The following is a 16,062-nucleotide window of genomic DNA, read 5'->3' on the forward strand; positions in this document are numbered from 1 at the left end:
TTGTTGTCTTCATTTGTACCAGAATTATATGTGTTGTGACAAGAGTGCTGAGCGTAAGGGATTCTGTGCTGTGCCTGTTTTCTCTAACTAATACTAATGATGAGGCCAGGGGGAGCAGCATCAGCATTGACAGTTACCAAGAGATTTATAAGGTCATTCAAACTTGAGAGGTAATTCTTAGCTAAGTGGTTATCAGCCCAGGCTTCTAATTAGAATTACATGGCCAATTTGCAGAAATCTCTTTCCTTGTGTTTATGGGCCAGAGAAACTGGGAAAAACAGGTTCTTTCATTTACTGGATGTTTGACAAAATATTCTTATCAGGCCAAAAACAGTTACATTACTGGTGAATTTGTTAGAAATTCAGAAACTCAGTCCCTATTTCAGATCTTTTGAAAAAAATAATCTGCCAGAAAAGATCTCCAGTTCATCGTACACATTGAAATTTGAGAGGTATCTTCTAACTCAACATGTCTTTTTCATCTGAAAAATGTACACAGCTCATTTGGTTTGATGCAAATACAGCACTTAAAAATGTACATTTGTACACACTGCCATGTGTGTACCTATGCAACAATCTTGAATGTCTTCACAGGTACCCCCAAACCTAAAATGCAATTAAAAAAAATAAAATAAATAAAATAATGTACATTTGTGTTTTTGCCTTGAATTTTATACTTTGTAATCCAAAAAACTATTATATATTCACCGATGTTGTGGGTTATGCTAGTCTCTTTACACAGAGTTAGAGAATACATTAGAATATATTTCTGTGTTGAGAATTATTTTATAGATTTCATCTGCTCCCATAAGTTAGAAGCACTTCTTTTTACTCTTATTTTATCTTGAGTCAAATTAAAAATTCTGCTCATGGCTGCTTGATAAATATGTGTGTGTGTATGTGTGTGTGTGTGTGTGTTTATCAGGGACCATTGACATTTATGGATGTAACCATAGAATTCTCTCTGGAAGAGTGGCAATGCCTGAACACCGCACAACAGAATTTATACAGAGATGTGATGCTAGAGAACTACAGAAACCTCGTCTTCCTTGGTGAGAATAACTTCAATACACAATTCATAATATACCCTAAAGGTTTTTATTTTATTTTATTTGTGAAATGTTTTTGGTTAATTTTGCTTTGTATAGATAAGTTTAAGATACCTGTTTTGAAAAAAAGTTTGGATACTTGTGTAGAGAGGAATATCTTCAAGATGTTTCATGTTGATCTGAATTATCCACATTCCTAAGCTGATCTGTATTTTTCACTCTAGATTATTGGTAATGACAGAAAGTTGGTGGCTTAAAATACTGTTTTCTACACCTAAAAATCTAATTGCCACCCACACAGTTTTTTTTTAAATTTATTGTTGTTTGTTTTGTTTTTGAGATGAATCTTGCTGTGTTCTCATGCTGGAGTACAGTAGTGCAAGCTTGGCTCACTGCAGCCTCCACCTCCTGGGTTCACAGAATTCTGCCTCAGCCTCCTGAGTAGCTGGAATTACAGGCACACACCACAACCTCCTGCTACTTTTATTTGTATTTTTAGCAGAGATGGGGTTCCACCATTTTGTCTAGGCTGGTCTCTAACTCTGGACCACAGGTGATCTGCCTGCCTCTGTCTTACATACTGCTGGGATTACAGGCATGAGCCACTGTGCCTGGCCTTCCACCACCAGTTTTTGATTCAGTAGTACTAGGGGGTTAAATTAGAAACATACAAATTTAGGCTGGGCACAGTGGCTCATGCCTGTAATCCTTGCACTTTTGGAGGCCAAGGTGAGCAGATTTACCTGGGTTCGGAAGTTTGATACCAGCCTGACCAACATGGAGAAACCGTGTCTCTACTAAAAATACAAAATATTATGTGTGGGTGCTGGTGCATGCATATAATCCCAGTTACTTGGGAGGCTGAGGCAGGAGAATTGCTTGAACCCACGTGGTGGAGGTTGTAGTTAACCAAGATTGTGTCATTACACTTCATCCTAGGCAACAAGGGCAAAACTTCGTCTCAAAAAAAAAAAAAAAAGAATAAATAAATAAAAAAACTTACTTCATGAATGTGTATGGAAGGGTTAAAAAAAGGAAAAAAAAAAAAAAAAAAAAAAATATATATATATATATATAAATTTAAAATATTTTCTAAATATTAAAATTCTGTTGTAAATTATTATTTTGGGATTAATGAGGCTATTCTGTCATTCTTACAGAGCAAATTACTAACGAGAACTGGAGAATATGAACAACATTCACGTTTCTTTATTTTTAATAAAACAGGTATTGCTTTGTCTAAGCCAGCCCTGATCACCTATCTGGAGCAAGGAAAAGAGCCTTGGAATATGAAGAGACATGAGACTGTAGCCAAGCCACCAGGTATGTGAAAATCAATGCAACTAATAAGAGGCCCAAAAGTCAAAGAGAAAGCCAGTCTTTAAAATGTGATTTGGGAAGCTGTGTTCCAAAGGAAATAGTTTCTGGGATGCCTGAGGAGTTTGTATTTTGCTCTCACACAGAGGTACCTTCTGTCTTATGTTTTTAAATTTTCTAAAGGTTCTTCTTTTTCTTTGGTGATCTTCTTTCAAGTTTACAATGAGAGCCCAAAGTCCTCTTCGTGAATTGTAAGAGACTGCACAATCTGACTGCTTTTCCATTGTTATGGGGAACACAAAAATATCTGCATAATTTTGAGAAACCTCTATGATAAACTCTTGTTTTAAGTTCTCTTTAGCATCATGCCTGAAATGTGTGAGTGGTGGTTTATGTCCCATCTTTGTTGTTGTTCATTTTTCTACACAGTCCATCCACTTTTTATTACTGTAGACTTGAAGTACAGTTGAAAATTGTAAAGTATGATGTCCTTCTGCTTTATTCATTTTCCTCAAGAGTGCTTTGGCTATTCAGAGTTTATTGTAGTGTCACATAAATTTTATAATTGTATTTTTCATTACTTTGAGAAAAATACCACTGAAATTTTGAAAGGGAGTTTATTGAATCTATAGACTACTTTGGATAATATGGCACTTTAAAAATATTTATTCTTTCAATCCATAGACATAAAAAATTTAAATTTATTTTTGTCTTTAATTTTTTTATTGATATCTTATGTTTTTCATTGTAAATATTTTTTACATCTGGTTAATTTTTTTCTTAGAAATTTATTGTTTTATAATAGAAAAACAATGCTATTCCAAATAGATTGTTTTTCTATTATATCAGAGAGTTTGTTTTAAGTATGTGGAACCATAACTTATACTTGTAATTTAATTATATTTTTCTAATTTAATGAGTGTGTTTATTAGTTTAGACAGGTTTTAATGTACTGTTTATAGTCTTTTTTATATATTAGATTATATAATCTAGAAACAGCAACTTTTCACTTGTCTTCAATTTCAATGTCTTTAAAAACTTTTTGTCTATCTCTTCTGACACATACTTTCAGTGCTATGCTAAAATAGAAGCATTGACAATGGATACAGTATAGCTTTGCATTGGAGTCTGTGAATTTGAAGGAGCAAATGCCTCTTCAAGTTTTTGTAAAATGGTTTTAGAAGGTAAAGATTTTCTTTTGTTAGGCGCCCAGGGTGATGGGATGCTCTCTGGGTTTGTAGTGGAGAAGGTTTGTAGTTTGGTTTGTTACAAGACTTCTGAGTCTACACTAGGGTTCACCTTTAGTTGGCTTGTTGCAAAGAACTTGGGTAGTTGTTAATTCCATTTTATTTTTAGACAGACTGAATATCCTTTAGGACTTTGATTTGTAGAAAAGACACTAAGGGAGGTGTCCGCAGTTGGGTCTGCATATGGTGGACCTTATATCAGTGTGCGGATGAGTATGGCTTTCACTGAATACCAGAGAAGTTTTTTTTTGTTGTTGGAGACAGAGCCTCACTCTGTCAGCCATGCTGGAGTGCAGTGGCACAATATTGGCTCACTGCAACCTCTGCCTCCCAGGTTTAAGCAGTTCTCAATCTCAGTCTCCTAGTAGCTGGGAATACAGGTGCCTGCAACCACACTTGGCTAACATTTGTATTTTTAGTATAACCAGGGTTTCACCATCTTTGCCATGCTGGTCTTTAATTCCTCACCTCGTGATCCACCCTCCTTGGTCTCCCAAAGTGCTGATATATTACAGGCATGAACCACCATGCCCAGCCCCAAAGAGAATTTTTCTAAGTCACTGTATGGGTTTCTATGTAGGCATAACTGGCCATGAACTGTGTGGTCCAGGAAGCTGAAACTGAGTCATCAGACTGCTTCTGGAATCACAGTAAAGGCCAAGGTCTGCAGACCTGCCTGCATGGCTATTAATTTGTATCTTTCTCCAGGCCTCTGGGGGAGAAGGGCCTCTCCCAGATGGTTGCTGGGAGGAGTTTGGGATGGTTACAGAGTAAGTTCACCATTCTCAGTGAGACCAAGTTGGGTGGACCATTTCCTGGTTCTTTAGCCAAGAGCAGAGGTCTTGCAGTTACCTACATTAAAGAGGGCCTGCCTTCTGAAAAGAACACTCCTCAATTTTGGGTTTTAGCAGAGTTTCACAACTTCCTTCCTGGATCTCAAAGCTCTGTTAAAGGCACTTAGTTTTGATATGGGGTCTTGCCACATAAACCAGCCTGGTCCTGAAATCCTTTCCTGCAACAATTCTCCAACCTCAGTGTACCATGTACCTGTCATTATAGGTGTGAGCCATAGTGTCTAACTCTATTATATAGGCATTTTGTCTGAAATGACTGACACATTTTCTTGCTCTGGGGGAATGAGAAAATAAAGCATCTTTTTCCGTCTTACTGATGTTACTATCCCTATACATTTCTACTTTCTTTTTCCTATTTCAAATTTGTCTGCAACATTAGATTCAGACATTTAGGACAATATGTTAGAATATACATGCTATGTGTGTGTTACAGAATCTTTGAGGTGTCAGTTTTTTTCCTGGAAACCTCTGTGATCAGTGGCACCATTGCCTAAGTTCTTATTCTGCATCCTGGAAGAATAAGATATGCAGACAAGTGAAGGATGAAGAAAAGAAGGAGGATCTTTATTTAGTGTTAGAAGAGTTCAGAGGAGACATACAGTGGGTAGCTCCTCTCTGTACGCAGGTCATCCCATCAAGTATTTAGCTCTCAGCAGAGAGAAGGCCCTGAAGAGAGTTACTTCACTCTGCAGGCAGGTCATTCTGAGGTCTCTGCAGGTCTCTGAAGCTGCCAGCAGAGAAGGTTGTTTGTCTCTGCAACTGATCATCACATTGTTTCTGTGTCCTCTGCCCTCCGTCTGAAGCCAGGGCTTTTCTGGACCTCAGAAGGAAGGAAGTGCATTACAATTGGTCCATGGGTGGCCATAGGCAGGCCAAAAAGAGGCACCAGAAGTCCCTGCTGTCGTCTGTGGGCCCCTAAAGGTGGCGCTCTACAAGGGACTCACTCTTTTCTGCTAAGGAATCTGTCTGCCTCCTGCTGCCATTTATGGCCCCCAGCTTGACTAAAACCCTGGTCTGAGATTGGAGTATACAGGTGCTGGGAGAGGAGAGAGGCCTTTAGCAGGAACAGACACCTCCAAGCCAGCAAAAATGGGAGAGGACCTTCCCAGGACTCCAAGTATGTAGGCACCAGAGATGCCCATGTTTTCCACCTGGGAGGATGGCTGCAGCTGCACCCACCAAGCTCCAACCCCACCAACTCAAAAGGGGCAGAGCTCCTGCTTGTCCTTGTGGAGCAGGATGTCCAGGTTTGTAGCAGTGAGTCAGACAGCTGCTGCTGCACCCGGGAGGGAAGATTCGAGTCTCCCTCAGTGAAAAACATGATTGACAAAAGAAATTTAGTCACCTTTGTGATTTACAATGACCTAACACAATAATTTTAATTATGATTGATAACACAGACTCAGACATCAGAACTTTAGAAATTCCATACAACTTTTGGAATACACATTAACATTTTTCACTAAATTGTTACCTGAAAATCAAATACTCCCTGACCAATAATCCTATGTCAAATAGTCCTGTTCACCTCTCCCTTGGATGCCCCAGGGGCCCTCTGTGGCATCCAAAACTATGGGTTAGAAAAGACAATTTTAAAGCTATAAAGGCTCAAGACTTACTAGAAATTTAGATTACCACAAGTCATCTGTTTAAAAGACATAAAGTTGGGGTTTTTTGTTTAAGCACAAAGTCGTCAAGAGGGAAAGTCTAGTTTTTGAAACAATCTGTTTCTTTTCTTCATCTTTGTTTTTAGATCGTTTATTCATAAGTCAAAAGAAAAATCCTTTTTCAAGGGAAAGAAAGCCAAATTTCACACTTGCATTAGTCTATTATTGTCAACCCCAACTTTTTAAATAAAACCTTATAATTTTATCCAATCTTAACCAAATTGACCATGAGGTGTGATTCTTATTAAACTTTTATAACCCTTTACAAATTTGTGTTAAAGAGTAGATCAGTGCCTTAAGACACCCTTGTTCTTTTATTCCAGTGTTCAATTTATGGAAAAACTAAATAATACTTCTTTGAATTCAGTCAATATGTTCACACATAGATTCTGTTTAAAATTTTTACTGACTTTCCATAACTTGTTTAAACTTTTATTTGTAACTTACTTAAAAACAATCCTTTAATCCTCTAAACTAGGCAAAAATTTGCATATTCACACCTTCTTACTTTCTTTTACTGAAGACATATTTCACTTTCCTTACATACCTTGCATGAAAATCTGTTTTCTCTAGTCTCAATTACATGTTATAATGGCAACTGTTAGCAATCCTTAGTTTTGGTGAAATGCCTGGCAAGTTATTTTAGTTTTATGGACTTAGGTACAGGTCAGGTTTTACTGTTTCTGGCACAGCTAGAGAGATGGCATATATTTCCTGCTCTTACCAACATGTAAAGCAGAAAAGTCAAAAAGTTTTCAAAAGCCAAAGAAGCAGTTAGTGACCTTAAGACATTTAACCAACCTAGTTTCTGAGTTGCATAATTTGAATTGTACGTCTACATTTTGAAGACAGTTCTATTTTTAATTTAGCAATAATTTTAAAGCTAGCTTATTTACTTATGTTATGCCAAAGTCATATGTATTTAAAAATTGCTGGCTGGGTATGTTGGCTAATGCCTGTAATCTCAGCATTTTGGGAGGCCAAGGTGGGCAGCACACCTGAGATCAGAATTTTGAGATTAGACTGACTAAAATTGTAAAACCCCAAATGTACTAAAAATACAAAATTAGCTGGATGTGGCAGTGTACCTGTAATCCCAGCTACTCAGGAGGTTGAAGCAGGAGAATTGCTTGAACCTGGAAGGTGGAGGTTGCAGTGAACCAGAATAATGCCACTGCATTCAGGCCTGGGCAGCAGAGTGAGACTCGGTCTTCAAGAAAAGAAAAGAAAGAAAGAAAAAAAAAAAAAACACTTGCTTACACTTACTTACATAAGCACTCTTACTTACAGACCAATTTGGTAGGCACACCATTTAAAAATAAGTATATAAAGAAACACATGTAGACATGTATACACACAAACTAAGATCTAATAGCTTGAAACCCTACCCATGACATAGCAGTACAATCTCACTGGTTTTATTTTGTTTGGCCCAATAAATTATCCAATAAAGGCTGTGAACCAAAATTTTGGGTAAGGCAGTTTAAAAGCTCAACCTCGCCAGACTCTAAGGAACTCTGGGGCCAACAAGCACCAAGGGAGAGCATCTCATGTTAACTAAACCCCCTGCTTAGAACCACAGCACAAAAGCCTATATACATACAATGTCATTTCACTTTCCCATTCGGCAGTAAACTCCACATTACATACAGTGTTGTGGGTGAAGCGGTAATGTAAATGTCAGGATTTTTTTTTTTTTTTTTTTTTTTTTTTTTTTTTTGGGTTTTTTTTTTTTTTTTTTTTTTTTTTGGTGAGATGCAGTTTCATTCTTGTTGCCCAGGCTGGAATACAATGGTTTGTTTTCACCTCATTGCAACCTTCACCTCCCAGGTTCAAGCAATTCTCCAGCCTCAGCTTCCCAAATAGCTGGGATTACAGGTATATGCCACCATGACCAGCTAACTTTTGTATATTTAGTAGAAATGGGGTTTCTCCTTGTTAGACAGGGTCTCTCCAACTCCTGACCTCAGGTGATCCACCCGCCTCGGCCTCCCAAACTGCTGGGATTACAGGCATAATTCACCGTGCCCAGCCTGAGAGAAAATTCTGAGTAAGATTTAGTACCAGACCTCAGAATCTCTGCCAGGGGTTTCCCCTTTTGGGATTCAATTACAGAGTGTCAGATGTCTCTAACTTTAGGTAGGAACTGGTGTCACTTTTTGTTTTCCTTCCAGAGGCAATGACCTACTATGAGATTTATAAGACCACACTTTGCTGGGCTAAGCATCCCACTAGAGTGATAGCCATGAGCTAAAAGGCATCATAGCTCTATTATTTTCAAAATATTTTATCTAAGTGCTTGAGCCCAAAAAAATTCAGACCAGCCTGGTAGACATATAAAGAACTACTCTCTACAAAATATTTTTAAAAATAGCCACGTGTGGCTGGGATTGTGGTCTCAGAAACTTGGGAGATTGATGGGACAGAATTACTTGAGCCTGGGAGTTTCATTCAGGCTACAGTGATACATAATTGTGCCATTAACACTTCATCTTGGAATCTTGGATGAGAGTAATATTCTACCTTTTTTTTTTCTTTTCTTTTTTTTTTTTTTTTGAGATGGAATTTCTTTCTTGTTGCCCAGGCTGGAGTGCAATGGTGTGATCTTGGCTCACTGCAACCTCCACCTCCTGGATTCAAGCAATTCCCCTGCCTCAGCCTTCTGAGTAGCTGGGATTACAGGTTTGCACCACCACACCCAGCTAATTTTGTATTTTTAGTAGAGACCGGGTTTCTCCTTGTTGGTCAGGCAGGTCTTGAACTCCCAACCTCAGGCAATCCACCCACCTCGACCTCCCAAAGTGCTGGGATTACAGGTGTGAGCCACTGCGCTTGGCCTTACTCTTTCCTTTAAAAACAAAACAAAACAACAACAACAACAAAAACACTGCATACTTTAGGCATGTGAAGTATATTCACATCGTTATTCAAAACACTTCCAGAAATTTTACATTTGTAAAACTGAAACTCAAAACGTGTAACAACTGAAACAACTGCCCATTTTTACCCTCCCTTTCAGCCCTTGAGAAACCTTCTTCCCCTTTCTGTTTTTATAAATGTGACTGCTTGACATATCTCATGTAAATGATATCATCTAGTATTCAATGTTTTGTTACCGACTTAGTTTAGGTAATATTATCAAGATTTATCTTAATATCTAAGATTTTTAAATGTGACAAGATTTGTTTTAAGGCTAAATACTATTCCACCATACATATATGTTACATTTTTTGGTGTGTATATAAATCAAAAAATAACTGAGTTGCTTCTGCCTTTTGGCTTTTGTGAATAGTGGCACAATAAACATAGGTGGTTAAATATATCTTCCAGGTCCCGAGTTGCATACTTTGGATATAGATTCATAATTGACATTGCTGTATTTGATGATATTTTTATGTTTAATTGTTTGAGAAACATTCATAACATTTTTAAATGATGACTGTATTTTTGTCTTCCAACAGTCAGCATGTGTTTTATTTATATTGCATCATCAATGAATTTGCTGCTTTTAAAAAATTTATTATGGCCATTCTAATTGGTGTGAGGTGATTTTCGTTTTCATTATAATTGTGCATTTCTCTACCAGTTAGTAATTTTTTATATTCTTTCAAATACTTCTTTCTAATATTTCATTTAATTGTCCATTTCTAAATCAAATTAGTCAACTCTTTTTAAATTTTAAGAGTTGTTTCTATATTATGAATATTAACTCGGATCACATGTGATTTGTAGATATTTTCACTCATTTTCTAAAAGACATTGTCACTCTATTGAATGTTTTCTTTGATGTACAGAAATACTGAATTACAATGTAGTTAAATGTTTCTCTTCTTTCCTTTGTTGCTCCTGCATTTACTGTTATATCTAAGAAAATGTTGCCAAGACCAATGTCATGTCTTTCCCTTATTTTGTTTCTAAGAGATTTGTTATTTTATTTTGTCTATTTTATTTAAACTGTTTTTTTGTATACAACTCAAGAGAATTATCCAACTTTATTTTATCAGTGTAAATTTTTAGTTTTCAGTATTCATTGCTGTTTGTGCAGAGAGAAAGGATGGCAAGATTCAGATACATGTTATTAGGCAGAGGTCCTAGGAAGTATGAAAGGACACTAACGAAAATTGGGCTTAGGAAAGTTAAGAATGCATCAAGAAGAGGAATGTTATACTGTCCCTGCAGTTTCTGCATGTCTAGAGGATGAGATCCTTCTGAGAATGCTGGAATAAGGAACTATGACACCAAGCCACTTCAGCCATAAACCTTATTCTTGCACTTTTTTTTCTTGCTGTTAATTTTATATAGCAGACCAAGAAACCTACTCTCTGCTAGTATAGACAATACACCAATAATTTTGTTAATGAGTTCTAGGATGTATTTTTCTTGTATCTTTTTCTTCCTACTATGTTGCTAATTTATAAGGGATCTGTGTAGTTTGAATGTATTTGAATAACTTCAGCTCTACTGTTTAATTTGACCCAACAGATATAAGTATTCCCAACAGAATCCTACAGATACAAGTATTCCTATGTGTTTTAGAAGCCCAAATTCCGTGAAGTGAAAGTTACTTGTGGATAAAGAAAGCATTAGCTACTTTAGCTAGAGCATGATAATTAGATTTTCTGGCTTTCAGAATTTTAGGTTACAATAAGAGCAAACTTATTATGCTTTTTTAGAGTTTTCAGTAAATAAAGTTGACATTTGATTACCTTTGTAAAAAAAAAAGATACAGCAATATATTTTAAAATTCTAAAAAATAGCTTCAGTTGCAAGCAAGTATTCTCTATTACATTTACTCTCATTTGTCATTTATGTTACTAATTATATTTCTGTTTTACATTTATTAACATGTTTATAAATATTTCTAGACTTTTATAAATTTTAAAGAATAATTTAAAAATTTTTTTCATGATTATGATAATGCTAAAGAATTCAATTTCTTTGTATGTGTATATCTTTCTGAGAACAATGTATTTTCCAGTAATTAGGTGCTGTTTTCTTGAATCATGTTATTTTCAGTGAAAACAACTCATTTTATCATTTTTGATATGTAGCAAACATGCAGTGCCAATATACTTTCTCAGAAGTTAGTTATTTTGGAAGGTTTCTTTTTAGTTTTTTTGGTATTTGGTAGAACAGTTTTGCTGTTTATATTATTCTCATTTAACAATTTTTTTTTTTTCAGGACTTTGACTATAGCAGTTTTCTTCTGGCCTGCACATTTTTTATTGGCAAATTCACTGATTATCTTAAAGGACTATGCTTGTAAATGACACATCACTTTTCTCTTGGGGCACCCAAGATTTTCTTTTCATCTGTGACTTTTAAAATTGTGTTTATATGTGTGTTTGTTATAAATATCTGGTTTTGTCCCAGGTTCCTGGCATAAAACGTCAAAAACCTTTAGAATTTTGTGCTAGAGGTGTCTCTTATTCCAATGAGGTGAAAAAGAGNTATAAGAAGACTATGCTTGTAAATGACACATCACTTTTCTTTTGCAGTGCCCAAGATTTTCTTTTCATCTGTGACTTTTAAAATTGTGTTTATATTTGTGCGTATCCTAGTTTATTTGTTGAGCTGCTATCTTTTTTCATCATTTGCTCCTCTAGAATTTTTTTACTTTTTATATCTTTTGCCTTTATAATTTTTTGATATTTTTAATATTTTTGTGCTTATTCTAGTTTTATAATTTCTTTATAGTTGTCTGTGTTTCTCTTTCATTCACTGAGTATTTATTTAAATTTTTAAAAATTTATACATCTTCATTTTCTATAGTTGCTTTCTGAACAGTTTATAATTTTTATATGAGGTTATTTTGCTGCAACATTTTCTATGCATTGTAATTTTTGATTGAGATTTGGACATTTAAAAAAAATCTACCTGTCACAGTCTTTATAATGTAGCTTTTTTTCTGACATACATTAAAACTAATTGTTTTAGCTAGAGATTCTGGGAGTCTCTCAGACATGTTCTTACGATGTATCTTCTCTGAAATTTTTTTGTTTATTTTTAGTTAAATAAATTTCTTAGTGTTTCTATTTAATGGCCAGTCCTCATTTGCTACATGTGTTTTCTCTGTGTAGTACTGCAATCTCTCTACTGCTGTGGCATTTACCTTTGGTTTTAGTGACTCAAACTGTCATTCCAAAGAATACTACTGTAGTAGTCTGCTTTCATATTGCTAATAAAGATATATCTAAGACTGGATAATTTATAAAGAAAAAGTTCCATAGACTCACTGTTTCACATGGCTGTGGAGGGCTTATAATCACGGCAGAAAACAAAAGAAAAGCAAAGTGGCATCTTACATGGTGGCAGTCAGAGAGGGAGCATGGGAAAAGGAACTCTGCTTTATAAAAACTATCTGATTTTGTTAGACTTGTTAACTATCACAAGAAAAACCTAGAAAATATATAGCCTCAGAATTCAATTAGCTTCTACCAGGTTTCTTCCACAACTCATGAGAATTATGAGAGCTACAATACAAAATGAGGTTTACGTGGAAACACAGAATCAAACCATATTAGCCACCACTATTTTTTTTAGTATTTAATGCCGTGGAAGACAGAAACCAGTGCTTGAAAAGACTCTTAGAAGCCAGAAATAGAAACATTATTTTTCTGGGGTTTATGTTATTTATTTATTTATTTGTTTGTTTATTTTTGTTATAAAAAAAACAAGTTGACAGGTTACTTCTAAAGATACTACATCATGTTTGGGGAGCAGGAAGAGCTCTGTTGGGTCTGTGTAGGGTAAATGTAACAGACATTTTGTTCTATGTGATTGTTTGCATTGTGCTCACCTGGGGTACTGAACACAAGTAACTTATTTACAAATCTTCCACAAATGTGTTTTGGTCAGTATCTTTTTGTTGGATTTATATGTCTATGAAGAAAGTTGGGCCTGTGGTACTTTTCTATGCCATCTTGCTTATGCAGTTTGTATAATTTCATAGGTTAGATATATAGAGTAAACAAATCTTAGTCTAGCAAGTGGAGTAATTTGTTATTTTTATTTTTTTTCAGTTATGTGTTCTTATTTTGCTCAAGACCTATTGCCAGAGCAGGACACAAAAAAATTATTTCCAAAAGTGATACTGAGAAGTTATGGAAACTGTGGAGATAAACATGTACCACTAAGAAAAGTCTGTGAAAGTGTGGATGGTTGTAAAATGCACAAAAGAGTTTATGGTAAACTTAAGAAATGTTTGATGGCTACACAGAGCAAGACATATTTATGTTATAAATATGTAAAGGTCTTTTATACATTTTCATATTCAAATAGATATAAGATAAGACTTGCTAAAAAGAAGACTTATAAATGTAAAGAATGTGGCAAAGCTTTTAACCGGTTATCAATCCTTACTGCACATGAGAAAATTCATAGTAGAGAGAAACCCTATAAGTGTAAAGAATGTGGCAAAGCTTTTAACTGTTCCTCAGATCTTACTAAACATAAGATAATTCATACTGGAAGGAAACCCGAAAAATGTAAAGAATGTGGCAGAGCTTTTGACTGTTCGTCATACCTTACTAAACATAGGAGAAATCATAATGGAGAGAAACCCTACAAATGTAAAGAATGTGGCAAAGCTTTTAAGCGGTTATCAATCCTTAATACACATGAGAAAATTCATACTGGAGAGAAACCCTACAAATGTAAAGAATATGCCAAAGCTTTTAAGTGTTCCTCAGACCTTACTAAACATAAGTTAATTCATACAGGAAACAAACCCTACAAATGTAAAGTATGTGACAAAACTTTTAACCGGTTATCAATTCTTACTACACATGAGAGAATTCACAGTGGAAAGAAACCCTACAAATGTGAAGAATGTGGCAAAGCTTTTAACCGGTTAACAATCCTTACTACACATGAGAAAATTCATAGCGGAGAGAAACCCTACAAATGTAAAGAATGTGCCAAAGCTTTTAACTGTTCCTCAGACCTTACTAAACATAAGTTAATTCATACAGGAAACAAACCCTACAAATGTAAAGAGTGTTGCAAAGCTTTTAACCGGTTATCAATCCTTACTACACATGAGAGAATACATAGTGGAGAGAAACCCTACAAATGTGAAGAATGTGGCAAAGCTTTTAACTGTTCTTCACACCTTACTAAACATAAGAGAATTCATAGTGGAGTGAAGTCCTATAAATGTGATGAATGTGGCAAAGCTTTTAAGTGGTTATCAATCCTTACTACACATAGGAGCATTCATAGTGGAGAGAAACCCTACAAATGTAAAGAATGTGGCAAAGCTTTTAAGTGTTCCTCACANAAAGAAACCCTACAAATGTAAAGAATGTGGCAAAGATTTTAAGTGGTTATCAATCCTCACTACACATGAGAAAATTCATACTGGAGAGAAACCCTACAAATGTAAAGAATGTGGCAAAGCTTTTAACTGTTCTTCATACCTTAGTAAACATAAGATAATTCATACTGGAGAGAAACCCTACAAATGTAAAGAATGTGGCAGAGCTTTTAACTGCTCCTCAGACCTTAATAAACATAAGATAATTCATACTGGAGAGAAACCCTACAAATGTAAACAATGTGCCAAAGCTTTTAACCGGTTATCAATCCTTACTACACATGAGAGAATTCATAGTGGGGAGAAACCCTACAAATGTATAGAATGTGCCAAAGCTTTTAACTGTTCTTCAGACCTCACTAGACATAAGATAATTCATACAGGAGAGAAACCCTACAAATGTAAAGAATGTGGCAAAGCTTTTAACCGGTTATCAATCCTTACTGCTCATGAGAGAATACATAGTGGAGAGAAACCCTACAAATGTAAAGAATGTGGCAAAGCTTTTAACTGGTCCTCACACCTTACTAGACATAAGATAATTCATACTGGAAAGAAACCCTACAAATGTAAAGAGTGTTACAAAGCTTTTAACCGGTTATCAATCCTTACTACACATGAGAGAATACATAGTGGAGAGAAACCCTACAAATGTTAAGAATGTGGCAAAGCTTTTAACTGGTCCTCACACCTTACTACACTTAGGAGAATTCATAGTGGAGGGAAAGCCTTCAAATACGAAGAATGTGGCAAAGTTTTTAACCAGCCATCAAGCCAAGAGAATTTATACTTCAGAGAAGCTTAATATGAGGAATATGGAAAAGCTTTTAACCATTTCTCGAATCTTAACAAAACAATTCATAATGGAGAGAAATCCTGCAAATGTGAACGGTGTGGCACAGGCTTTGGTGTATTCTTAACATTTAGTAAACAGAATTCATGCTGATGAGAAACCCTGTACAAATGTGAAGAATGTGGCAAAGACTTTTGTGAATCAGCACTAAGTAAACAAAATATTTCATACTGAAGCACATGGAAAAGCTTTTTACCAGTTCTCATCCCTTACTAAACATAAGCAACTTCATACTGGAGAGAATTCTGACGCTTGTGAAGAATGTGGCAGACTTTTTAACTAGTTCTTAAACCCTACAGAACATAAAATAATATACAATGGATGGAAGCTACTAACCTTAAGAATGTGACAAAGCCCTTAGTATATTGTTAACCATTTCTAAACATAAGGTGTTTCATACTGGAGAGAATTCCAACAAATGTGAAAAATGTGACAAAGACTTTAACAAGTTCTCAACATTTATTACACACAATTCATACTGGAGAGAAATCATACTAGCATAAAGAATGTATCAAAGCCTTTTACAACTTCTCAATTCTCAGGAGACATAATTTATTTTGAAGAGAAACTCTACAAACCTGAAAGATGAGACAGTCTTTTCACAACACTTCAAACTTAAAAATTAAAATAAATACAGTGATCCTAGACCGCAGAAATGTTAAGAATGTGTCAAAACCTTTAAGTAGTTGTCACTCTTGATTGCTAGTAAGATAATTGACACTAAAAAACTACTTGTTTGAAAAATGCAACAAAATTTT

At 35.4% G+C, this 16,062-nt stretch overlaps 1 protein-coding gene across 3 annotated transcripts in view; it reads left to right on the plus strand.

Moving 5' to 3' along the window:
* The window catches only part of LOC108298266 (zinc finger protein 85-like), a 41,202-nt gene extending 25,456 nt beyond the window's left edge, over nt 1-15,746 (plus strand). For all 3 annotated transcript variants that reach the window (XM_037735708.1, XM_017520976.2, XM_037735709.1), the window contains 4 exons: nt 926-1,052; nt 2,277-2,372; nt 13,157-13,604; nt 14,416-15,746. In XM_037735708.1, the coding sequence (XP_037591636.1) occupies nt 926-1,052; nt 2,277-2,372; nt 13,157-13,604; nt 14,416-15,109 (1,365 nt within the window). In that variant the 3' untranslated portion in view covers nt 15,110-15,746. The remainder of the gene's footprint in view (nt 1-925; nt 1,053-2,276; nt 2,373-13,156; nt 13,605-14,415) is intronic.
* The last annotated feature ends 316 nt before the right edge of the window (nt 15,747-16,062 follow it).

The sequence above is a fragment of the Cebus imitator genome, unplaced genomic scaffold, assembly GCF_001604975.1.
Source record: "Cebus imitator isolate Cc_AM_T3 unplaced genomic scaffold, Cebus_imitator-1.0 Scaffold924, whole genome shotgun sequence".
Lineage (NCBI taxonomy): Eukaryota > Metazoa > Chordata > Mammalia > Primates > Cebidae > Cebus > Cebus imitator.